Source organism: Cygnus olor, chromosome 5, assembly GCF_009769625.2.
Source record: "Cygnus olor isolate bCygOlo1 chromosome 5, bCygOlo1.pri.v2, whole genome shotgun sequence".
NCBI classification, from domain to species: Eukaryota; Metazoa; Chordata; class Aves; order Anseriformes; family Anatidae; genus Cygnus; species Cygnus olor.
In genome coordinates this window covers 35,859,878-35,884,300 of record NC_049173.1, presented here as the reverse complement: position 1 = coordinate 35,884,300, position 24,423 = coordinate 35,859,878, and the positions used below count along the sequence as shown (strand labels likewise).

Below are 24,423 nucleotides of genomic sequence, written 5' to 3'. Positions count from 1 at the left end.
CATGGACAATCGCAGTGAAAGTAGATTAGTTGTTCAGTATGGTGAGACTCAATTAACTTATTTAATTAGTTGTCAGACAGAGACAGAAAAATGAAAAAGTGCGTCGGAGTATTTCACATGTAGACAAGGACAAATTTCTTTTGATTCTTTCATGTATGCCATCTACCTTTTGTAAAATTGCCCCCAGGTCCCAACCCCAGTGGAATGCCCGAGTCGCCTGTGCAAGCACAGCCTTTTTCCCAGGAAGCTCTTAGGATTAGAGCCTGTATTTCTTATCTAACTAGGCACAAAGCAAACCTAGTGTAAATGCTAGGTGGTTTTCCAATATCTATATAATTTACTACATGTTTAAATTAATTATTGTAAACTACCATTGAAGTATATTGCAATAGAGCTTTTATGCTAAATAGTATAACACCATGACAAAACAACCTATAGGCTGAAGATCTGACACTCAGGACTGTGATCCTTCACAGGTGTATGTGTATTCTTACCTACAGTGCGTGACACTATTTTGTTGAGTTATTCACAATGCATAAATTTAAGTGGGTGCAGAAGTCTTTGCAAAAAAACAAAAGGGCAAGAGGCAGTAGCAGCATGCAACAAATGAAGAGCAGGACACATTCTTCGTAGTCACGTTGCTCCCTGCACAAAGTCCTAACATATCAATTCAGTTGCTGCCACATCAGGCTTCTTGTCAGCATCTTGACGGAGCCAAGCTTGAGGAAAATGCTGTAGTGAAATGGTGGGTGAAATCCTTGCATGCACCCTCCTTGGGAAAAGGGAATCCTGTGGGTGCTGAGAAACTGAATGATCCAAACAAGGGAAAAAAAAAACACACAAAAAAAGGGAAAAAAATCTATAGCTCTGATATGTGACTGAGTATTCAGGCACTGATTTTTATTTTTTTTCAATATGTCAGTTTAATAGCCTACACAGAGCAGTATGTGGAATATGACCCCTTTATAACTCCTGCTGAGCCTTCCAATCCCTGGATAAGTGATGATGCAGCCTTGTGGGACATTGAAATGAGGTAAGAATTGGCAGTTTTATGTAATATTAAAGTCTTGCAACTTTATTTGTATGCTCTTCCCACAGGATAGGAAGTTGGACATCTGTAACTTCACCAGATACTCACATAGCTCAAGTTTAAACAGAAGCTTATACTCTATTACTTCTTCAATGGATTATACAGCCCTTCCGCTTCCATGTGACTTGGTGTGCGTTACTCTGTAAGTCAGGTAATGGGTATTCTCATACCCATCAAGGACATGCAGGGACTCAACCCTGAGAGCCCACAGATATACAATACTGCTCAGAGATACTTGTTCCAGCACACCTCCTGGGACCCTTGAGAGCCAGCTGTCAGGTCCTCTCCCAGTCCTGGGACCCCATGCAAGACGCCACTGGCAGGACAGGATGGGTTGGAGTAGTGGCCCTACCCACTGCACAGAGGTAGGTTAGGCACAGGAGCCAGATCAGTGCAGCTCACACATAATGTATGAGACTTGGCAGGTCAGAACGGTAATAGATTTGACAAAGTGAGTTTGGGCCTCACCTCACCTTAGTGAACAAACTGGCTTGTCTCTGTTATGGTGTGTAGTGTAGGAGATGAAAAGGAGGAGGAAAGAGTGTAAGACCTCCAATGCCTTGCACCTCAGAGAGTTTCTCCGAAAAACAAAACATCCACAGTGCTGTGATTTAGATCACCTTTTGCTCATGCGATGCTGTTGCAAAAGAAACCCAGCCAGCATCTCTGCCTCTTGCCATCAGTAGCTATCTGCAGCCCTTGTAGCAGGACTGGAATTGTCCCGTCTGCTTCTATGTCTAGCAGCTATATGACAGCAGGCTTGGATGAAACCTAAGGTTTGTCAAAGCCTAACTAATCTATTGGGTTAGCGTGGGTAAGGTCTGCCTGTTTCTGTGTCCAGCAGCATGCAAGAGAACAGCATACGTGAAAAGCACTACCTGGTTTCTTTTGATTCAGGATAGTGCTTGCTTATGGCTTCTTTGGCCTTTAGCATAAGCCTGAAGCAAGATGAGCTCTGGGTGTGTAGCAAGATGCTATGATTCACCATGCTCCCTATCACCTTTGCTGCTCACTCGCGCATCCTTTGGCTGGCTACTGCAAGTGCTCAGCAGCTTCTCCTGCTGTTGAGCTGCCATTGTTGAACTGAACTGTGAGCTCCTTTTAGCAAATCTTTGAAAATACCAAATCTAATTCTCTCTGTACTTGAATAATAATGTAAATTTTAAGATGCTGATAGCCTAAGGGAGCCAATTCATAGTGAATCAATGTTCCAGGAAAAGGGCAAGTTATTTCTCTGTGTAAAACCCATGTGATCTGGGATGTGAAAGGTGTTGTCACCTGCTTCTCTGAAGGTCACAGAAGTTGGTAATCAGTTCCCTAATCTATGCCTCCTTTCACATAAATTCAATATTTTGGATTTCCTTTTTAGTCAGTTTCTCTCATTTTCTCCATCCTCCCTAGCAGGGTTAGAAACAGATACAACTCGAGCAAAATACTTCTCTGGAGGAACCCTACCTACAAGGTAATCCAGGCATCCATTACTTCTGGGTCTTTCGAGGTAGCCAGAAATCCCAGAAAATATTTTTGTGTCCCTGAGGAATACAATTTACCCGCTGTCATGACCTTTGTGGGACTATAAAGTAGATGCTTGGCTTCTGCTATGATTTCAGAGTTAAGGAAGATGATTCTCCTGCTGATGAAAAGAGAAAATATATTGTTGAGAGACAGGAGAACAAACATCTCTATATTTCTATTTTATTTCCTATTGTAAGAGACCTCCATGCATCTGCATCTAGTTACAACTTGCATGAATAATTAAATGGTCCCCAGGAGCTGTGGTAGCCCTTGTGCTGCCTGCAAGGCTGTTTCCTTAGTGAGGAGGGCAGAGCCCTCGTTCAGGAGCACAAAACCCCTCTCCCTTCTAATGGCAAAGGCAGCTTCTGAGCAGGGAGAGCTCTGCGCCACTGCAGTTTATCCTTCGTGGCACTGGGGAAATGCCTTGGAAAGCCTTCGGATTTAGACAGCACTTTGGCCTTTTCAGTTTGTGCAGTGGCAAGCAGAGCAGCTGCTGATCCCTGTGTTCAGCAGGAAATTCCCTGGACTCGGCTGGTGCGTAGCTGTGCAGCAGCGCGGCTCTCGTGTCCCCATGTCCAGGCTGGCTCATGCAGGAGAGGAGGAGTCAGCCCCGGCGCTCTGTGCCTCGAGTGAGGACGTGCCCATCAATGTTGCTTAGTCTTTATACCGAGAGGAAATGAAAGTGGGCATTTTATTTACCCCTGTGGCTTATTTGTCTTCAGCACAGATCGCCACCGTCCCTTAAGGCTCCAGGATTAGGAATCACTGTGGACATGACAAGACATGCAGTTTAATAGATACATACTGTTTACAATGGCTCCACTGTCACAAATGTGAGCAGCTGAGCTGTGTTTTAATGGTTGTCTCATAGTATGACGCCATCATACCAGAAGCTTTCAAACACTTTGTGAATCCAGATTGCACTCTGATGCAGACTGTCTTGTAGGATCCTCATTGTGATTCCCAGGCACTGCCTCTCCCCATAGGCATCTCTGCAACATGTCTGGCAATCCAAACAACAGCTTATGTAAGTGGGGTTGTATTAAGAAATAATGTAGCAGAAAGGTTGTGAGTCATTTTGGGTGCCTCCACATCTCAGTGTCCCAGCTGAGACACAAAATGGTGTCTGATTATCATGGAGGGGAGGACAGGGGTGCTTTTTAGTCTTGGAGACTCAGGCATCCAAAAATCAGAGGCACTCAAAAACAAAAGACCACAAACCAGTAATCATTTTTAGAACTCTTGTCCTCTCTGCTTCTTAGTGAAACTGCTTTTTTAATGCAAATGTGCAACTGAAAATCTGAAGCCAGTTCCAAGTGACCAGCCAGTGCTGTGTGGGGCACAAGGAGATGCTCTGGAGCTCGCCAATGGCCCAGAGAGCACTGCTGGCAAATTTCTGCTTCGACATAGAAGAAAATGTTCTTTATGTGAAACGTACAGAAAATGTCACTGAAAATAATATCATTCACTGTCTCTCTCATTTTGCCGTATAAGCAGCACCCAGATAATACAATTGCATTAACCATGACCTTTATAGCTTCTTTTTGTATGTTATTTGCTAACTTGTATTTCTACAAAATCTTGAGGAAAAAGCCACCACCATCTCCTTGTCTGATAATCTTCTTCCCTTTGCTGCTTAGCAGAAACAGCAGCAGCTGCTTGGACAGCAGGCAGAAATGCACATTCCATCTGTTTTTCCCTTCTCTCTACAAACAGCAAAGAACCTAGTCAGCAGCGTGTGAAAAGATGGGGTTTCTCCATGGATGAGGTGCTGAAGGACCCAGTAGGACGAGACCAGTTCCTTCGCTTCCTGGAATCAGAATTCAGCTCAGAAAACCTCAGGTGAAACCTTTTCTAACTTAAACTAAACAAATGGGGCTAATCATAATGTCTTGCGTGGGTGAAATGCTAGAAGATGCAGCCCCTCCATCCTTGTCGGTAACACTGTTTTAAACGCAATATCTGGCCTTAGCATATAGCTCTAAAATACAGTCCCACTGAAGAATTAATAACTAAAACTATTGGAAGCACCAACAGCACACTTTGTTCTGGTGTAGCAGAGTATGCATGTCTCTTTAGTCCTTCCAGATGCAAAACTAGGTGCTAAACTCACACCTAACCTGTGCCTTAGGATTCACCAGTGAACCCCGTGTAACACAGAACTAACGCAGTAAGGCATTTTCCCTTACTGATGCCAGGTATCTTCTCATGTTGACTGAAGAAGAGAGGTCCAGCTAGATACCCCCTATAGATCCCTAGATAAACCCACAGCCCTACCTGCGTACAGCCACCTGGCTGGTGGTTGGCACGGGGCAGGCTGCAGCCACTGACCTGTGCTGAGGGCTGAGGGTTTGAGTTGGTGGTATGGTGTCAGTGTGTCTTGTGCATGTGGGATCCTTACCATTTCCCCTTAACTGAAGTACAGCAGGCCAGAGGCACTTCATAGATGTCTGCAGTGGTCTTCACCTGCACTTTGTTAGTCTGGGAGACAGGGAAGGGCCCAGTAGCAATGTCATTTGAGTGCCCTAGATACTGCAGTGTCCAGTAAAAAACACTATTTTACACAGCCTGAGTTGAATCACTGCGGCCATGTTGTGGTGCTCTGGTGCCATCTGTGCACACGGATGGGGAGAGGGCGCAGTGAGGGCCCAGTCCCGTTCCAGTAGGCCTGGTGCTCGTTGGCAAACACAGCCAGAGCACTCCCAGTTCCACTTAGCGGAATCAGAATCATGCTCAGGCAATGGAGGAAATCTGCTACCAGCTAAACATGCAGTCAGTCGGGTTTTGTGCCTTTGCTGTAATGAGAAGGTTTGATGCTGTTCTCACTTTACACACCAGCTAAGAACTTGAATGAACAGGCTTTCAGTTTACGTTTTGTTTAACTTCTTTCACTTCAACAATCATATGCATTAGTAAAGCATGTGAACAATTGCCATTTTATTGCAGTCTGCTAGCCTGTGAGATCTGAAAGTGAAATTCCCCAGAAAGTGACTTTAAATGACATTGGAACTGACTGTCATATTTATCCTATTTGCTTGCCCAGGGAGAAATACGGAAAGCATGCCAGTCACAAAACAATGAAAAATCAATGCACTTTAATGTTTGTCATTTTTAAAAACCCAAAAGTTACTTTGAAGGTAAACAAGGGAGTGTTACGAAATTACATAAATGAACTTGACATTGTGTTGCTGAACAGGTACAGAACTTGCATATACTTACTGCACTTATGTACAGAGGTGCTCATTTGCAATTAAATCATAGTGATGAAGTGCAAAATTAAGATACTGTATTGAAATTCTCCTCAAATGTTTTTTCTGAAATATATGTGTGGTTGCATTAATGAAATCTATCAGGTTTTACCACTGGCGGGTGTCCCCCAGGCTCATCCTACTCAAACAAATGGAGAAATTTTCATTATTACAAAGTAAGCGTTTGCCTTTTGCGGTCAATCAGAGCTGTTCCTCCTGCAGATGTGCATTCTTTTTGGTTATGAGAAAGCTTGTAGCAATGGGAGGCTGCAAATTAGTGGGCTGTGATAAAGAGGTTAAATCCCACATCCTTTTTGGAAGATTCTGGTATCATTATTAGTTAATATGGTACCATTACAATCATTCTTATGGTATCATTATCATGGTGTTGGCTAATGTGGTGTCATTATGACCTAATACGGGATCAGTATTAGCAAACCTGCTTAGGGCTGTAAATAATAATTAACAGGACGTAAAGGCACAAGTAGTCATAAAGTAAACTGGAGTCGGATGGATTGTTAACAGTGTTGAGAAGCAAAAGGTGGCTCCCTAAGGCCCAGGTGTGGCAGAGAGAGCTCCTGAATTCCTATTAAGAGTGTGTAGTAGAAAGGAAAATAACTGCTGGATGCTTAAACATGCACGTAAGGTTTAAGTTATGCCCAACAGCAAGGCTGGGATCTATCTCACCTGAGTAGTCAGCTTGGAAGCATATGTCTTCTTCTACACCATCCACTACCAAGTCTCCTTCTTGAGTGAGAGAAGAGAAGCTGAAGAGAAGTCAGTGAATTACCAGTGAAAGATTTGTTTAATCTTAAAGTGGAAACAAAATGATAAGCAACTAAATTCCACTGTAAAGCACTCATCTTTCTACACCATCTATAAGCCTGAGACTAATCGAAATGAAAATGTCTGTATGGCAGGCATCTGTAGTTAAGGGCGATGCATCCCACCCAAACTCTTGGAAGCTGTAAGGAACTTTCTGAGGGCACATTTTCAGAGGGCATATTTTCTTGCTGGAAAATTTACTTTTGGACCTTCCTCCCAGTAACTATCCAGAAATATGGGAATTGGCACGGTGGCAACATACTATTTCTTGGGAATGTCAGGAGGATCTTCATTAATGTTGGCAGCAGTCCTGTAGGCCAGTGTGCTATCCTCAAGACAGATCTGTGGAAGTGGTTGCTGGAAAACTTAGAAATTCCTGGTAGTGCTAGAAAAAAGATTTCATAAAGTATGCAACTGAGAGTGCCTTGAATGAATTCAGTGGTGTAGCAAAGGGACCAAATTTTGCTTTTATTCCCAGTGGCGCAAGTCCAAAATCACAGCCTTGATTGTGGTGGGGTATTTCCATATCTTCCTAGCCAAGAAAAATTGGTCCTGGTAGGGGTCTCGAGAGAGACACTGCCTGAGATAGCAGCAGACTCGACTCAGTGACCTCCCAGGCCTCCTTCCAGCTGTGTTTCTGTGTTCTAATAAACTTGCAGGATCATGTCCACCAGTCTCCTGGGCTTGGCTGAGCCCTGCAACTTACTTAGTTACTGGCTGTCCATTATTTATGTGAGAGCAGGAAAGTCAGGCAGTTGGATATTTTATGTTCTGTTTTTATTTTAACTCTTTTTCTTGCTCTCTTCTCTGTCTCTATTGACATCTTTTATCTACAATGTGTTTTGCCTCTGTTGATTTTTGAAGTACCCAAACTATAGCAAAGAAAATGCCAAGCTTCAATTAAAAAAAAAAAAAAAAAAGCCAACAGAGAGTTCTATACATTTTTTATGACCTGGAAATCTCCTGAGACACCTTGAGATATAGCTGAGATGTTCATCTAACTGGTGGATTGATTTTTTCCAGCTTCAAAGAGTGTCAGCTGGAAAGAGAAAGCTAGGTGGGAATATGGGACATGCTAATTTTACCCAAAGGGAAAGGAGACTGCACACCTGTTTATAGGCCCAAACAGAGAACACATGGTCCTTTATAGGATGTACTGCGGAGCCTGCAATATAGCAGTGCAGGCGGTTTGCGTGTTATTGTGAACATATGTTGCACATGGAGTTAGCTGGGAAAAAATTTTGTCTGCAGAAAGCGTTTATATCTTATATGACACCTAATGGCTGAAACTTGTTGCCAGATTTTTTTTTCTTTAGTTTTCATCAGGAAATGAAATTTTGAGACACTGAGGAAAGAAGACCTAGGAAGAAAAAAAAAAAAAAAAAAAAGAAACCCAAGCCTTCTCCAAACCCAAACCGGTTATGCAGAGTTTGTAACCGCTCCGAAAGCCATCCCAAGCGCTCGCTGTAGGGTGAGTTCAGGTGGGATGCGCTCGCTGCCTACACCCGCTGCCGGTGGTGCCCGGGGAGCGGAGCCTCGGTCCCCGTCGGCCGCCAGGCGGCACGGGCGCTCCACGGCCGAGGGGAAGCATCCACGGCGCGAGCAGCTTTCCCGCTGCTTTGCCCTGGGAAATCGCACATACTCGGCTGGGAGGCAGGAGTGAGGTGGCCGCATCTCTCCGCGCCGGCTGTCGCTCGTGAGCGTTTGCTTCTTGTGCGCCGCGCGGTTTCATTTCCGTCTTGGCAGGCATCCCGAAGTGTGAGAGCCGTGCCCTCACCCAGAAAACAAAAAGGCAGCAGTACGAGGAGCTTGCTGTTTGGAAGTGGGGTGCACAGCCTCACTAGGAGGAGGGGGAGGCAGCTGGGCAGCAGGCAGCTTGCTCTCCTTCGCCCCGGCTCTGCAGTCTGCTTGGACATGCAGCAGCAGCGAGGGCCCAAGGCTCTGCTGGCTACTAGCACACAGCCTCACTACCTACCCCCAGCGTTGATGAGGACAGGTCTCAGCCACCCGACACTCACCATGCTGAGGATCTGGCCATCAAGCTATACAAGGGTGTTAGCGCCTCCCCTGTCTGAACCTCCTGTTGATTTGTGCTTATTACCTACCTACATTCCACCCCCCCAAGCCGTGCAGTTAAAATGATGGTTTTTCTCTTACTGAAGTGAAGTGAGAACAAGGTTGTGAAACGTGAGAGATGTGAGACAGGCTACTGAGGCAAGGAGAGGGAGTGTGGTCACATTTCAAACTCTGCCAGTCACTCAGTGACTTTGCTGTCAAACCAGGGGTGTCGCATCCCGCCCCAGGATGGGGTCACAACACTGTCCTAATGTTGACAGTCTCTCCTCAGTCTCCAGAGTCATCGATATTTTGTGTCTTATCGGGTTTTAAAATTCGTTTTTGTTTTGCACCATACCTCAGGAGCAGCCCCGGTGCTTCCCCAGCAGTCTTTTTGCCATCTGCAAACTGCCCACAGTGATGGAGCACCCCTGCAGCACCCCGCGGAGAGGCAGAGCAGGCAGGAGGTTCAGGAGCTCTCTGAGCCTTAAGGAAGCTGCATGGGATAAAGCACCATTACAGGAAATCTCCTGCAAGTGACAGCAGCTTAATTACATGCTGGATGAGGCTAGAATGCTTTGTGCCTCTGACAACGGTTTGGAATGCCGTATTGTCAGCCTTCTCCAGCTCTAATGTGCTGCTGTGTAAAGGGCAGAGAGCCTGGGATCAATGCTGCCTTCCCTTCGGCGCACACAGCTCCATGCCGGTCCTGCTCTCCCCAGGACACCTGCGGGGAGGATGCGGGCAGGCATCTCCCTCCTCCCCTGCACGAGGTGACTGCTGCAGATTGGCCCCGGCCACCTCCCAGGGGAAAGGGGGAGCCAGTGCAAACTGCTCATGAGCGTGGGGCTGGGCTTGTGCTCCAAAATTTGCAGGACTGACTGAGGGAGTGCGTTTGCACTTTGAACACACATTCCAGGACAGCTGTTGGTGTGTCTGCATCCTTCCCGGGCAGAAATACCCACTGCTCCCTTGAAAATGCTCTAGAAATCTCATAGGAGCTCAGCTTATGCATGGGGTTTGGGGTGGTTTCTCCTGGCAGAGAATTTGCCTGGGAGTCGTGGCTGCGGGGCTGGGTACCCCTCTTTGATGTTCCTTGATTTCCAGATACCAGCTCTAGTGAACAGCTTTGAAATTTTTACCGAGACAAAACTCCCCTTTGCCTTGAAGAGGCCATCCAGCCTTGGGCACGAATTCACAATTGCTTGCAGTAGGAAGAGCTCGTTCTTGTTAGCGTCAGGTTGGTTTGGTTGGGTGGTTTTCAGATTGAGCCAAGTGGTTATTAAAATGGATGGTGCTCCTGTGCTGGCAAGCTGTCACCTTGCGGCGCGCCCACTTCTCCTGCAAGCATGCTTTGCCTGCCCGCCTCCCAGGCTCCCGGGGCAGAAGATACGCCAGCAGAAAATTTTCTGTCTAGCCAAGTGTTTGTCTGAAGTGTCCCAGCTACTCTGGGTTGATTAACATCTTTCTTCTCCATGCCTTTTCTGCGTTCACTTGTTACCCTCACATCTGAAATTGAATGGTAAAATATTTGTAATGGAAAGACAGCTGCATACGGTGTCAGATTTTCACTGTGAGTGCCACTCTTTCGGTGAGCATGTGATAGCTGGGGGTGTCATCATGTTCAAATAATAAGGTATAGCAAGGCAGGACATCACATGCTCCAGGGATGGATTAAGTACCTTGCCTGGGTGACAGAGAGGGACAGCAGTGATGGGGGAGTGCACAGGACAGGGCTGGTCTGACAGCAGCAGGGGTGCGGGTATCGCGAGCATCCTTGCCCCCACCACACAGCTGCTTCGCAGGGCAGGAGCAGGGGATGGGCAAGGAGGACTCAGCCTGGCCTTGCATGCAGTATTCATGTCATCAGTTGTTGTGGTTTTTTTTTCCCCCCAAACAGGCACTTTCTATGTATAGCAGGTATGGGACAAGGCTAAACACATACCCGTGTTTCTGTGGCAGTTACACAGAGCACCAGGAAACCCTACCGGCAGCTGACCAGGGGACCAAAGCAGCACAGGAGCCACCAGGCTGCTGGTTCCTTTGTCTGTCCTCATTGCCAGTAAGGTTTTGCTTCAGAAGAGATAGTCTTGTCCTCCTACCAGCACTTGCCTCAGTGATAGCAAGGCTGGCACCATTATATAATTCGGGATGGGAAATTAGGCTTTTATTTCAAGGTTCAGCTGGTTTATTTAGTTGTCTCCCCTAATGACAAGTGGGGGACACAAATTTTCAAGGTTGTACAACTCTTTCCAATGCCCTGAACAAGCAGCAACCTTAGCTCTTCTTACAGAGCAGAATGGCATGGGCATAACTGGTTTCTGTTTTCATCTCTTCCCATGGCATCCACCTGAATGCTGGTCAGTTTACAAGTCTCAAACAAAACAAAAGATTTCTCTAAGTGCCAGTGCTACTTCACCCTGGAAATGATATGAATATTAAGTTTGTTCTGCCTTTTGCATCCCTGCCAGACAACAGATCTTGCAGGCAGAAATTACCAGCAGATTGCAGCGGGGCGGTAGGAGGCAGAGCCCACTCCAGCTGCATGAGCTCCGGAGGTTTCCTGTTTGTGTGCCTAATGTCACACTTCTGCAGGAATGGTTTGAATAAGAAATGTATCACTTCTTAAAGTCACTTTTCTGATCTTAGCCACATTATAATGGTTTGGTGTAAAGTCTATCACACCTTCCCCTGAAATCATGCTAAAGGGAGAGTCTCCTGTGAATTCAGCTAGATACTGGGTTAGGCTTTGTCATTTGGGGCTCTGCCCAGGCTTATCCACAGTCTTACCTGTATCTCTCTTTTTTGCTTCTCTCCACTTTCAATTTTTGTCCATTACAGGTTTTGGTTGGCTGTCCAAGATCTCAAAAAACAACCTCTACAGGATGTGACCACCAGAGTGGAGGAAATCTGGCAAGAGTTCCTAGCTCCTGGGGCCCAGAGTGCTATCAACCTGGATTCCCACAGCTATGAGAAAACAAGCCAAAATGTCAAAGACCCAGGGAGATACACATATGAAGACGCACAGGTTTGGTTTTGATTGTACAGAACTACTGCTAATAAAACTCTCAGTTTTACCGTGATATTCCACTATCACTTGTCACTGCTCACTTGTAAGAAAAAGGAGAGGCACAGTTGGAAGTGACTTTGAGGATATCTGTTCAAGCTGGGCAAATGATATTTTCTTTGAATCTATCAGTTATAACAGGCTAATGCTCCTCTGGGAACAAATGTTTGAAAATTTACAAGTCTGCAAGGAGCAGTGAGCTGGAGCCATATCTCAAAGAAAGCAAAGATGAAAGAGTGCTATAAAGTTCAGTTGGGCTTTCTACTCCCTGTCACAACAGTCTGTCATATTTACAGAATGGCTGATATCATATAAAAATGCTGATTAATACTCTTGTTATATCATTTATTCCTTTATAACTAATTATATCTCCCTAGCCAAACCCCTAATGCAGCATCTCACTCCAACACAACTAGAAACTTGTCTAGCAGACAATGCCTTAGAATAATGATAGGACAGTAAGCAATGCAGTGAGCTTAATCCTTCCCTCCTAAGGGCCCTAGATTTATCAGGGAAATTTTACAGATAAACTGTATACAGAAAATGCCTTTAGGAAAATAGATAATCTATGAAAAACTGCTACAAGCCAGGATAAAGCTGCATAACCTTCTGAAAAAGTGAAAATGTCATTTTATAAAGGCTAAAAAAGGAAAAAGGAAGAAGGGATCATTTGGCAAATATTACTGGGGACACAATTATACGATATTCTCCTTAAAATATTTTTTATCAAAAGCATGTAGTAAAACCAACAACAAATGAAAAGAATCCCTGTTCTTATATTTTCTTTAAATTTTCACTCAAAGGCAGTTCTTCAAAATACTCCACTAACAAAATATTTCCGTCTCAGGGGAGATGTTGAGGACCATTTGTACAAGGTTAGGTAATGAATTTTTCAAACCAGCAACAAATACTATATTTTCCTGAATGCAATCCTGTTCCTTGGGGCCCATGTAGAAGGAATGTACGCAAAGTCTCAAGGCAATCCCCTGTGAATATCAGGCAACGTAAATGTTCTTTTTAAAGCTGAGAAACACGGGAGTATAAAGACATTCTGGCTAAGATGTTGTGGGGTTTTGATTTTGTTTTTGTTTTCGCTTTGCTGTTGTAGTGAACTAGAACTGCAAATTTACATTACGTGAAAAAAAAAATGGTAAAATGCAGACTAAAGAAGATAGGTGAATAATGGGGGAATTGATCAAATAGATAAGTAGAAGTACTGAGAATAAGATGGACGTTTAGACAATGAGTATTTAATCAGGAGAAAACACTGAGGATTTAGGCTTGAACCTATCTGTTCACAATGTAATTGCCGTTCAAAGGGGAGTTGATGAAATCACGCCAGAGCTCTTGCAGTTTGACTGCAATTTTAGCTCCTTGGGTTAATTTTATTTCAGAGGATTTTTATGCTGACTGATGTCTTCAACTCATCTCTTTGGGTTCATGGAAACAAATACAAAGCAAAGATAGACCTTCAGGCCCAGCTGTGATTGTCTCGCAGACAGTGTCTGCCATGATAGGATAGCTGGTGGACGTGGAAGGTAAGCCTGGTTCACCTGCTTGTGCATCACAGTGGATTCTTGTAGCTCCACAAAGGTCAAGCAAGGTGTTTCTGATTACTTGACTGGATATCTAAGGCTAACAAAAGCAGAGACAAAACAGACTTTTTTTGTTCAGTCTGGAGAAGAGGAGGCTCAGGGGCGACATTATTGCACTCTACAGGTACCTTAAAGGAGGCTGTAGCGAGGTGGGGGTTGGTCTATTCTCCCACGTGTCTGGTGACAGGACGAGGGGGAATGGGCTAAAGTTGCGCCAGGGGAGGTTTAGGTTGGATATTAGGAAGAAATTCTTTACTGAAATGGTTGTTAGGCATTGGAATGGGCTGCCCAGGGAAGTAGTTCAGTCACCATCCCTGGAGGTCTTTAAAAGACATTTAGATTTAGAACTTAGTGATATGGTTTAGTGGAGGACTTGTTAGTGTTAGGTCAGAGGTTGGACTGGGTGATCTTGGAGGTCTCTTCCAACCTAGATGATTCTGTGATTCTGTGAAATTTCCTAGTGCACATCTTCTTCATGGCAGCCCACGTAGGTCCTCTTGAGTCTCTCAGGTGTCCTCCTGGGTCACCCCACCGCCTCGAGGACTCTGCTTTCTCACGAGTCTGCAGCTGGTGGTAGCCCAGCTGCCTTATCTCGGCACGCTGGCACCAGGAGCCCATGAGAGCTCGCACACATCCCACATTCCTAGGGATTCAACCAGACACAACCAGTCAAAACAACCCTCTGCGGGAGGGAAAATATGAGTGTTGTCCCTGTCCTGGGTAGCTTTAGCAAAAAGAGGAAAACAACACAAATGTCCTTGTGAATAAAGGACAAGAAAAAATTAGTTTACTGAACAGCACATTCCTTAAATGCCTGCAACTCTGAGACACTAAGACTAAGAGGAAAGAAAAGGGTTGGCTTTTCCTGAGAAAGGAAATTGCAGCTCCTGCAGTGGAAAAATAGGACAAAGTGATGTTGCACCGTAGCCCTTACACTGACCTGGGAGACCCACAAAATGCCAGTCGTATATAAAAAGGTTTGAGAATGAACACACTGGGAAGGGGAATGTGCAGCAGAGCACGGTATTCTTCAGGCTAGTGACTGCCTTATAGCTCTGAGTTGAAAGCAAAGCAAAGCATCATCTGTTATCACGTGTTTAACAGTCTACAAGGATGGGCTGCTTTGCACAGCCTTGGCTCCCAGCCCCAGAGAGCTCTCCCAGATGCTGTACATCCATGAAGGCCAACAAAGAAGGCAGTAGAGATAAATCTGGTAAGACAACCTGAAGGAAACGGGGAGGAAGGGGGCTCCTGACAAACATGCCTCTCTCTTGAAAACTCTTCATCCTAAGGCCGCGTATGCTCTGAAGGCAAATGGTCTTCATAGTCAAAAAAAAAAAAAAAAAAAAAGTGACACTGAAAATCACAGCAGCATGCATTTTGCCATTTCCCCATCTCAGGGTACGAGATTTGCCCTGTTCTGTGTCCCTTGCTGCTGCTGTGCTCTGCAGCCCTGCACTGCTCTGCTTGCCCAGAGCCACTTTCTCCTGCTGGCCTCGCCACCCCTGTGCCCCATCGAGCTGTGCCAGCCCCCCCCAGCCATCCAGCCCCACACGCACCCCTCATCCTCCAGCAGCACAGCTCCTGTGGCTGGCTTTGCCAGCTACCTTCACCTGCGGCACCTTCTGTCGTTTTGGTGCTGGGCACCTCCAGAGGAGAGCCTAGTAATTGAGCTGATTATTTTCTGCTCTTAAACAACTGTCCACTGAGTAAAATATTATGATTATCAAACCATTTTCACTTGGGAGTGAAGCAGCTTTTAATACATGGGGCACCATCGGGAAAGGTCAGTTCAATTAAACAGTGAACTACTTAGCAGGACTGGAGCTCCCCAGGGAGTTATCAGCATCACTGTACAACCCATGTGGGGACCTGCAATATGAAGCAGGCACAGCCAGCTTTGGAAAGTAAACAAGCTCCGCTCCATCCAAATAGCCTCTTTTGGCTGATGGAGCTGCTGACAGACCAACTAATTCATCTTTAACATGGGAAACCAGAGCTGTACGATGATTACAGCTTATCTGTACCACATATTAATTTTTTAACAGTTTTTCCTCCCCTCCTCCCCTCTCCTGAAATGTCTTTCTGCTTTTAGAAAGTCTTTAATCCCTGCCTCAGTCCCATCAGTCCTGTAGACCTTGGTACTGTGAGCTAGTATTGTAGGGATGTATCGTGTTGCCCAATATTGATGTTTGCTTGTAGGGGCATCACAGCCAGGCATACTAGAATAAGGTAAGCCATGTAGTCATCTTTGCAATTATTTTTCGACTTGCTTTGTTTATTTTTCTTCTTTAACAAATGAAATAAAGTTTTAGATTGATGTTCCTTTACCTGAAGTAATCAGCTATGTTTTCTGTGAAGATGATTCAGGGAAATTCAGTTCTAATCCAGGCTCAGTTAGGGATTTTGACTGTACTGTTCAGATCCTTGGCTAATTCCAGAGCAGATTTAGACCATAATGCCAAATTCTGAGCTGCTCAAACCAGAAATTTACCTGGCCCAGATCTGGGCCCAGTTTGTGCTCTCAGCATCCCCAGGTGGTGGTCTGGTTGTCCTGGGCTGTAACAGGTCGATGAACCCTTGCAGGATTTGTCAGCAGCCAGTCCTCAGGTTTCATTCTGGTCTTATCAAGACACTGTGAGTGTTGACGTGAGGTGACAGAACACTTGAATTTAAAAACGAACTCCAAGTGAGAGCAAGGATCTCTTGGAAGTGGAATGTCATTTTCTAAGAAGGCAAAATGAGGGGTGGTGACCTTTCTTCCACCGACTTACTATTTTTTCAAGCATGTACAGGATGTAAAAGCAAGCATATAGAGCAGCACATACATGGTGCCTACTCACTGAGCATACAGAACTCCTTTTGTAGGTCTTGAGCAAACTCAAAGCATGGAAAGAAAACATGAAAATAATCATTTATTGTGTGCGTCTTTATCACCTTTTGTGTATAACTTGGGGAAACATCAGTGGTATTTTCTTGAGGTTTCACCTAGTCACTCTGGTTACCTGCATGTCTGTAAAGGAAGGTGTCTCAGGAAGGAAAACTGAGGTAGCACCAAGCAGCTCTGGTGGGCAGTAAGGCAGCCAGGAGGGGATGTGGGGCAGACCCAGGTATCCTGCCTTGAAGGGTGTCTGGAGTCCAGCTGAGCAAGTGCTGCTCAGCGACCTGGTGTTCGTGCTGTGGGGAACTGAAGGGGCTGCAGCAGGGTGTGCAAAAAGCTGCAATGCGGTCAGGTGTCCTGGCTGAGGGACAGGGCCTGGCCACACGGGCTATTCTGTGCCTCCCCATGAGCTGATAGCTTTGCATGATGCTCATTCACGTGTCCCAGTAGGATGACTTTCACGTGAGTCTTGCACTGGGTTGTGCTACCATGCACTAGTCCTCTGCTCTGGAGAGCAGACTGCTTTGTGGCTTAATTTGGCCTTTTGCCCCTCCTCTGTGCTATCTTAAGATTGTGAGTCCCAGGGCTTGGTGTGTGCGTGGGGCTGAGGCCTCAGCAGCCAGTGTGTCACTGTTGCTGTCCGTTTGTCACACGTACAAACAAAAATGCAAGTTCTTTTCCGTGTGGATTTCCCAGAACAACCTGCAACAAAACCGAATCTGAAACGAAGAGCCCCACAAGTACACCCATAAGAGCAATTAGGTTCCTGCAACAAAAATAGGAAAATGATTGTGGAGTGTTATGCTGGTGTGCCTGATGCTGCACAAAGCAGGAAATAAAAGACTCAAAGCAGAGGTCAATATAGGAGCAGGTATTCAGTGTTCCTACTTTACTGAGACTTTCGTAAACATATATACACACCATGCATAAGAAAGTACCTCTTTTATCCTTTCCTTTCATTTTCATTTGTGCTTTAGTGGTCATGTGGTATGAGAAAAAATGTCCTAACATGCAGCCTTTGTCAGACATCTCCTAACACCAAAGATTACCTTTAAATGGATGCCATGGGAAAGCCTCTAGCTCACTTAAAATTGTATTCAGTACTCAGACTCTGGTTCTCTGGGACCCCTGTGCCATTAATGTGCACTGTGCTTCTGGACTGCAAGAAATGACCATTTCTTGCAGAGCAAGGGAATTTCCTGCTCGTGTGAGAGCCAAGAAGTAGCCGACACTATTCTGCTTCTCTCAGGCAGTGAGCAAAATGCTTGCAAATGCATCCATCTCCACCAGTGAAGCGACAAGTCCCGTTAGTGTGCACAATGGGTGAGAAGTCCTACAGATAGCTCAGTTCCACACCTGCCAAACCCATGTGCTGCAGGAACACCGCGGTCTCTAATTTTTCTAAGGCTTGTTATCTCTTGAAGTGTTTGTCCTTCTAATTAAAAAAAAAAAAAAAAAAAATCCCTGGGGAGATTTATCAGCAGTGCATTTCACATCTCCCCTTCTCAGACCACAGCAGGTATGGATGGAGTTAATTAGCTAACAGATGCAAGGTTTTGATATGTATTTGTAGCATGGACAAAGAGCTTGAGCTCAATCACTTATAGGCTTGTCCAAGGTGATATAACAGTAGCGACCCTACAGTCAAAATATTTGTGAGACTTGTAAGGCTGGTTTTGTGTCCAGGATGTGTTCTCTGTGTCACCAGGGCTGGTCGTACCTACCTCATCATCACCACCACCTTTACTCAGAAGCTGGATGCTGCTTGTTTCTGTAAGGCTGCATCCTGCTGTCACCATCTCCTAGTGGACATAGATTGCCCCAGTTTAATTTTTGTTGTGGCAGGGATGCTGCATATTCCTGCCCAGGGCAGAAGTCAACTTTTTGGCGGAATTTTCCCCAGAGGAATCAGAAAGGGGAAGCTGCAAACAGCTTTGCAAATGTCTTAGCCAAAAAGTTGAGTAATTTCATCTCATGGCTGTACTGCAGCATGTATGGGAGTGCAAAAAGCCATCTTTGTTGCTGTATCTCCTCGATCCTGTATTGTTTGGAAAAGAGATGCCAATCTTCCAAATGTTACATGAGCTTGTTCCCTCCTCCCAGGCAAAACCTGTTCACTTGGGCTTTTTGCCAGTAGCCAGGATTTGGCCCACATTGTGAGAATCAGCCTCTTAGCCATGATCATTGTTCTCAAAACCTAAAGCTGCTCATATGGCGTTAGGCTCCCGACAGCCCGCTCTGGTCTCCCAGGATAGCCCTTGCTATATTTAGGACTAAATCCTCCTGCAGTACCAAGCTGACCCCTAAACCGTGCAGCATTCAGCAGGGCTTTGCCTCTGTAGTCTTCTGCAGCGCATCTGCTGCCACCCCCCCAGCAGCTCTGCAGTCCCATTTGTACTTCCGAAGGTATGAAGCAAACCACTTGTCTCAGCCATTTCCAGAGGAGCCGGGGCTAAATTGATGTGTTACTTTTATCAATGCATTTTCACACAAGAGATTTACATTAGGTTTCCAACTCTGTATCTACAGGGCTAAACAAAGGATTTCTGTGTATTACTCAAAATGAGCTCTCATTGCTTACAGTGATTTCTCCTGCTAAAGCTCTTTCTTACGTTCCTGTGCCTTCAGCCTGGTGTAATTTCATTTGTGGTCTGAAAAGAGGTTTTATGCTTTTTAGTTTAGCAGGGAGGTTAGTCTATATTATGGTATAATTATTCATCTTTTTTTTTCTGTAGTAGTAAAAACAACTTGGTTGAGTGTGAAGAAAATGCACCAGCTGAAACTGTGGGTGTAAATAATTTTGTCACTTAAATAACTCAAGAGTGGACAAAAAGATATTGCTCAAATTTTCCAGAGCAATTCACACTTAAGCCAAGACCCTTATGTGTCATTTACCAACCTGAAACATTTCTTTCCTTAACTATAAATCAGGCAAGTCCAGCACTCCAACAGCAGCAAAAGCACTTGTTCCCCACTAGCCATGCTAGGTGGCAGTACTGCTAGGTACCACTGGGTAGTGTGAGCAGACAGCTCAAAAAAGGCAGTACAGCATCACTGGGAAGAGTAAAATCCTAAGTGCAGGGACCACAGTAAGCAGATGCAGAGGTGCTGTTAGTGGGGGTTTGGAGACATGAAGGGGAATTGGGGTAAAAAAAACAATGTTTCCCCATATCCTCCCCTCACTGGTGTTTTCCCACTGGGTTCAGTGAGAGTAACTATGAACATCTTTTCTCTGCTGGGTGCTGCATGCCTTGTCTCAGCTGTGCCTGCTACCAGCTGCTTTGAATTCCAATGTCAATATGGTAGTTTTTTCCACTTTCTCCAAAGGATGTTTTGGCACCAGCAGTTAGGCTGAATGGCAACTGATCATAATTCCTCCTAAAAGCTGTTTGGAAATGGTACAGGTAACTGCTCCAGGGTAAGACACTTCTTTGCTTTGCTTTGGCATAGACCTTTTGGAAGATCCTGGTGGTGCTGTGATAGGTTGTCCCAGGGATGGGCTGGGAAAAGTATGGCGGAGTGAATAGGGTACGTCTCATCCAGCCCTTGGCTAGCGGGTTGTGCTGCGTGCAGCACGTGTGCTGGTGCTGGGGCACAGGATTTAACCTGCCGCAGATGTGTCCATGTAGGGCAGAGGTGCTGGCCAAAAGGCATTAGGCTGCTGCCAAGCCTAATTTGAGGTGCAGCAGTCACACTTTGCGTGCTCAGAACAGCATCTCCCTGCTTTCTCCTTCCTGCATCCTCTACGTGCAGCGGAGGCATCCCTTTGGCAAACAAACCCCAGGCAGGTCTCAGCTGGCATCTGCTGTCACCCTTCCAGCGAAGGCCACAAGGCATTCACTGAGGCTCTGCTCTCTCATGTGTGAATTTGCAGAAAATTCTCCCCCAGTGCCCAGCATGCAGGTAGAACATTCATTATGGTTTGCTCTTTATTTATTTGTTTAGTCTACTGCTTTACATTGCTTTGGGGCTTTTCTTTGAATGGATTTGTCTGATGTGCTGCGAATCTGCCTCGTAGCTGGCTTGAGGGCCAGCTGCTTGTTTGCCTGCTTGCACTACAAAGAGGTCTCCAAAAATGCCCTGACTCATTTAATGCCAGGTCTTGGTGGCAGGGTGAAGGGACATGCCAATCCAATCCAGGAGACGTGAGTGGGAGAGAACAGCAAGGCACTTCCTGACCAGTTTGTGAAGGGCAAAGTGGGGCCTTGGGGCTTGAGTGAATCTCAACAGCTATCTAGTTTCAGTGTAATTCCCCTAGAATGGTCTAAAAACGTGCTAAATAAGAAGCCTGGGCTTGAAACAAAACAAGCAAAGAATTGGCGATTTCCTCCTCTTCCCCCTCAACATCTAAAGCTTACAGCTGTGTTCAGGCACAAACAGGGAAAACTTTTTATCAGCAAGTTAGTATGTAAGGACTTGCTGGAATCCAGCTGGTGCAAAGGGTGTGTTGTGCTTGGCCTTCACAACCCCCAAAATGTTTCAGACCTGTCACAGAGTGACAGTGTGTAAGACAGAGGTGAGATTAGAAATTGAGATGTTTAACCACCAACCCAGCTCTTGTCTCATGCACGTTTCATAGGAAAGAACCGAGATATTCGGCTGAAATGTTCATAACAGACAACAGGCGTCCTGAGGTCTGCCAGATGCTTTGTGCGAGCCGGTTTGTTCTGATATTTTGTTGTTCAGGTTTTTCCCACATACTTCTTGGATGTTCCCAAGGTCCTGCTTGGCTGGGTAGGCTGCCACCCCATCCTCCTCAGGGTCACTGCACTTTGACTGCAGAGGGGGAGAGCCCTGGGATCACGTTGCAGCACATTGATTTGAAGCAGGTGCAGCTTTGAGATGGTTTCTGCTATCTCAGCCACCTCCCACATTCCCGTCTGGATTGCAAACTTTCTTCTTCTTTTTTTTTTTTTTTTTTTTTATTCCCCCCCTCCCATTCCCCTTTTGTCAAGAAAATTTACAGAGCTTGTCCTTCATCTCCTTCCAAATATAGGGCTTGTGAATGGAAACAAACCAAGAGATGCTGGAGCTTATCTGGCTTTATTTCCCTGCACTTCAGCTGGAGCTGAGGTGGGATTTCTTCTTGGTTCTACTTAAAACAGTAGAGAAGAAATTTGCTGTGCTTTACCTTTATGGTTCCTTTGCTTTCTAATTCACAGAAGTGACAGCCTTCTCCCCTTTAAAATTTGCTGATTGTCCTCCTTTATATCCTGCAGTGGTAGTGGCAAGTGGGATGGATGGATGGCTGTGTTCTCCGAAGTGTAGCTCCCGTTGTACAAGCCTAAGGACAGAGGGCAGGTTTGGTGCAGCTGCACAGCCCTCAGCCCCTATGCTTGCTTCTTCCCCCCGCAGGCGAGATGCGATTCAGGTGCACGAGGCACCAGATGGCTCTGCCTTTTTCTAAAGAGGAGATGCACACAGACCCCATCGCCCCTGGCACCTTGGCTCAGGACCTGGGAAGCACCACTGAAAGCTGGCAGGGCTGCAGGGGAGAGCAATGGGGTGCGTGGGGCCTGTGGACTCCTCGACAAATCTTGAAAGATTTTTTTTCCACCCTTTATTAGGTTTTAAAAGCAGGGTGCTACCTTGTTTAATGGCTTAATAGATCACTTAGGCAATTTTCATTAGAAGATTTTATGTATTTTTTAATTTCAGCGTGACTCCCATAAGGAGGGCTGTCTGAAGGCTAGAGCAGGGAGCTGGGACTCTGAGCCCTGCCTGGGAAGTGGTACCCAGAAATGGCTGGGAGTTGCTGTGCTTCCGAGGTGAAATGCTTCTCCTTCTGCTGTGCACATGTGGCATAGCAGTTTCCCATGGCACTCACAAAGAAATGTCAGAACGATAATTCTGTCCAGACTGCTTGCAGTGCAACAGACTGCGATGTCCAGAGCTGCAGCTGCGTTGTTAAAAATTACACAAATAGTCAATTTGCTTTGTGTATTCAGGGAGTCAATAATAATGAGCTCATTCCCCTATAATAAGCAAGTTTATAAAATGCAGAGTTCTCTCAGCATAAGGATAGGAAGGCTGACATTTCTTGCCAGCAGCCTCAGGTATGTCATGGAGCATGCATGCATATCACGTGCAGTCTTTGGAAATGCTGGCTGCAGTCTTTGGTGAAGTGATGCTCCCTCTTCACCATGTGATAAAAAGAAGAAACAAAAGCAGCTGCTCAGTAAATTAGGACGTGAGAGACCAGTGGGTTGCAATGATCCCAAGTGAGTTAAAAATCTGTGATGCATGGGGACAAGCCAATTTGCAAAAGTTGCACAGGGCAGCTAAATCCGTGCACGCACCTCTGCTAATATGCCCATTGCTCAGGCTGTCTCAAAAGATTATTCTCAGTTGCTAGACCTCTGGTGGCTTTCAGTGCATTTAAGAAATGAGGAGCTGCTCAGTGCTAGCTGTAAATTTGTGGAACATCGGAGTTGGAAGGAGCCCATGAGGATCACCCTAGATCCATCACCTCCTAGAAAGTTTTGGATTCCAGAAGGTATACCAGAAAACAGCTTGGTGATGAAGAATAGAGGAAGGATAAAGATGAAAACCAATGTCCCGGTCAGTTTCCCTGTCCTGCAGCTAGGCTGACTGTGTGGCAGCTGGACGCATACTGCAGCCTCAATTTCAGCAGGAACCTTCGTGGTGCAGTCTCAGCAGGGAGTTTGGCTGCAGCAGTGTAAGCTGTCCTTTGCTGTTGCTTATTGGTAAGCAGTCTTTGCTGGCCTGAGCAAGTGGCTCAGATTTCCAGTAGGTGCTTCAGAAATGCAGTGCTATAAAATAAATGATCGGTGCCTCATTTGTGCCTCCAGTCCAGAGCTTCTGAAAGCCAGCCCTTTGAATTCTTGTGATTAAGCAGGAAAGTTTGCATCTGAAGCTGTATGTATCCCTCCCTTCCCCCGTGCGTGGCCTTCTTTCTTCCTTAGCATTCAAAGCCTAGGAATAGCTATTCCCCGTTTCATTATATCATTAGTGAACAGCTGAAAGGTAGCAGTGCTGCTCAGCAGTTCGAAGATGTAAAAAGCAGAGAAAATCCTTCGTAGCAGTTACCTAGGGATGTGGTGTGCAGTACTCCTCTTCTTCATGGAGTGGCCTCACCTGAGAAGTTGGCTTGTGGTTTATTTCATCTGAGGATCAAAGTAATTTTTCCCCCTTCCAACAGTCAGTTATTGAGTTTATACTGTTTTAAGGTCAAGTACATGAAGTCATCTTGACATGAGTAAGAATGATGGGTTTTGCTTGCATGCCAGTGGGTTATATGGCTAGCAGTCTCTGCTCCACTGTGTTCCTCTTAACATGAAAGCAGCTAATGTGATCTGCCTGGGCAAAAATGAAAACTGAATGTTATTTTCCAAAAATATTATCTCTGCCTTTCGGAGCAGACCCAGTTGTCTGACCACAGGTAAAGAAACCACTGGGAGTTCAAAGGTAGTCGAAAAATGTAATCACCTGTATATCAAAATATCAGTCAAAATATCCCTGTTACCCAGTGCTGTACCTCAGCCCCACAACACCTTCCTCCCCACTTCAGTACCCCATCCCACCAGCACCCTGCATGTACAGGGTGCGGTGAGGGAGGATCACCAGGAGGAGGAAGGCTCTGGAGACCCTTCCAGCCCTTACTCCTGATGGGGCTGCAAGGTGGCTGCCCCAGTTACTCATCAGCCACCCATGGTCCTGGAGAAGGAAGGAAAAAGCCTTTTAAGTATGTAGTTAGGTGGAGAGGTTTTTTTTTCCAATTAATTACGAAGAACTTTATTAGGAGGAGATGGAGTCTCCTTCCGAGATTTAAGAGGTAACAACACAGCTGAGCTGTTTGCACCGTGGCTGGGTTTACATCAACTGAATGCTGAGTTTCTACTAGGTGAAGTGCTTGAGAGAGAGCTGGTGCTGAAAATCCTTACTCATACCAGAGAAACACAAACCTGTTATTGACCATATCCATGGTTTGCATTATTTTCCCTGTCCTTGTCTCAGCTTCTGCTTTGCTCATTCTGTCCTGATAAGTGTGGAGCTGTGCCCTCCCTTCTGTTTGTTTTCTGCAGTGAGAAGGGGTTGTGTTGGTAAATGACTTTATACAAGCATTTCTTTCACGAAATCTTGTGCTATCCTTCAGATAGTTTCACAGAAATGAGGATTTGACAGGT

The 24,423-nt window shown here is 45.6% G+C and overlaps 1 protein-coding gene across 10 annotated transcripts in view; it reads left to right on the top strand.

Moving 5' to 3' along the window:
* The window catches only part of RGS6 (regulator of G protein signaling 6), a 283,258-nt gene that overhangs the window by 224,722 nt on the left and 34,113 nt on the right, over positions 1-24,423 (top strand). For all 10 annotated transcript variants that reach the window (XM_040560601.1, XM_040560603.1, XM_040560604.1 and 7 more), the window contains 3 exons: positions 923-1,033; positions 4,322-4,447; positions 11,575-11,761. In XM_040560601.1, the coding sequence (XP_040416535.1) occupies positions 923-1,033; positions 4,322-4,447; positions 11,575-11,761 (424 nt within the window). The remainder of the gene's footprint in view (positions 1-922; positions 1,034-4,321; positions 4,448-11,574; positions 11,762-24,423) is intronic.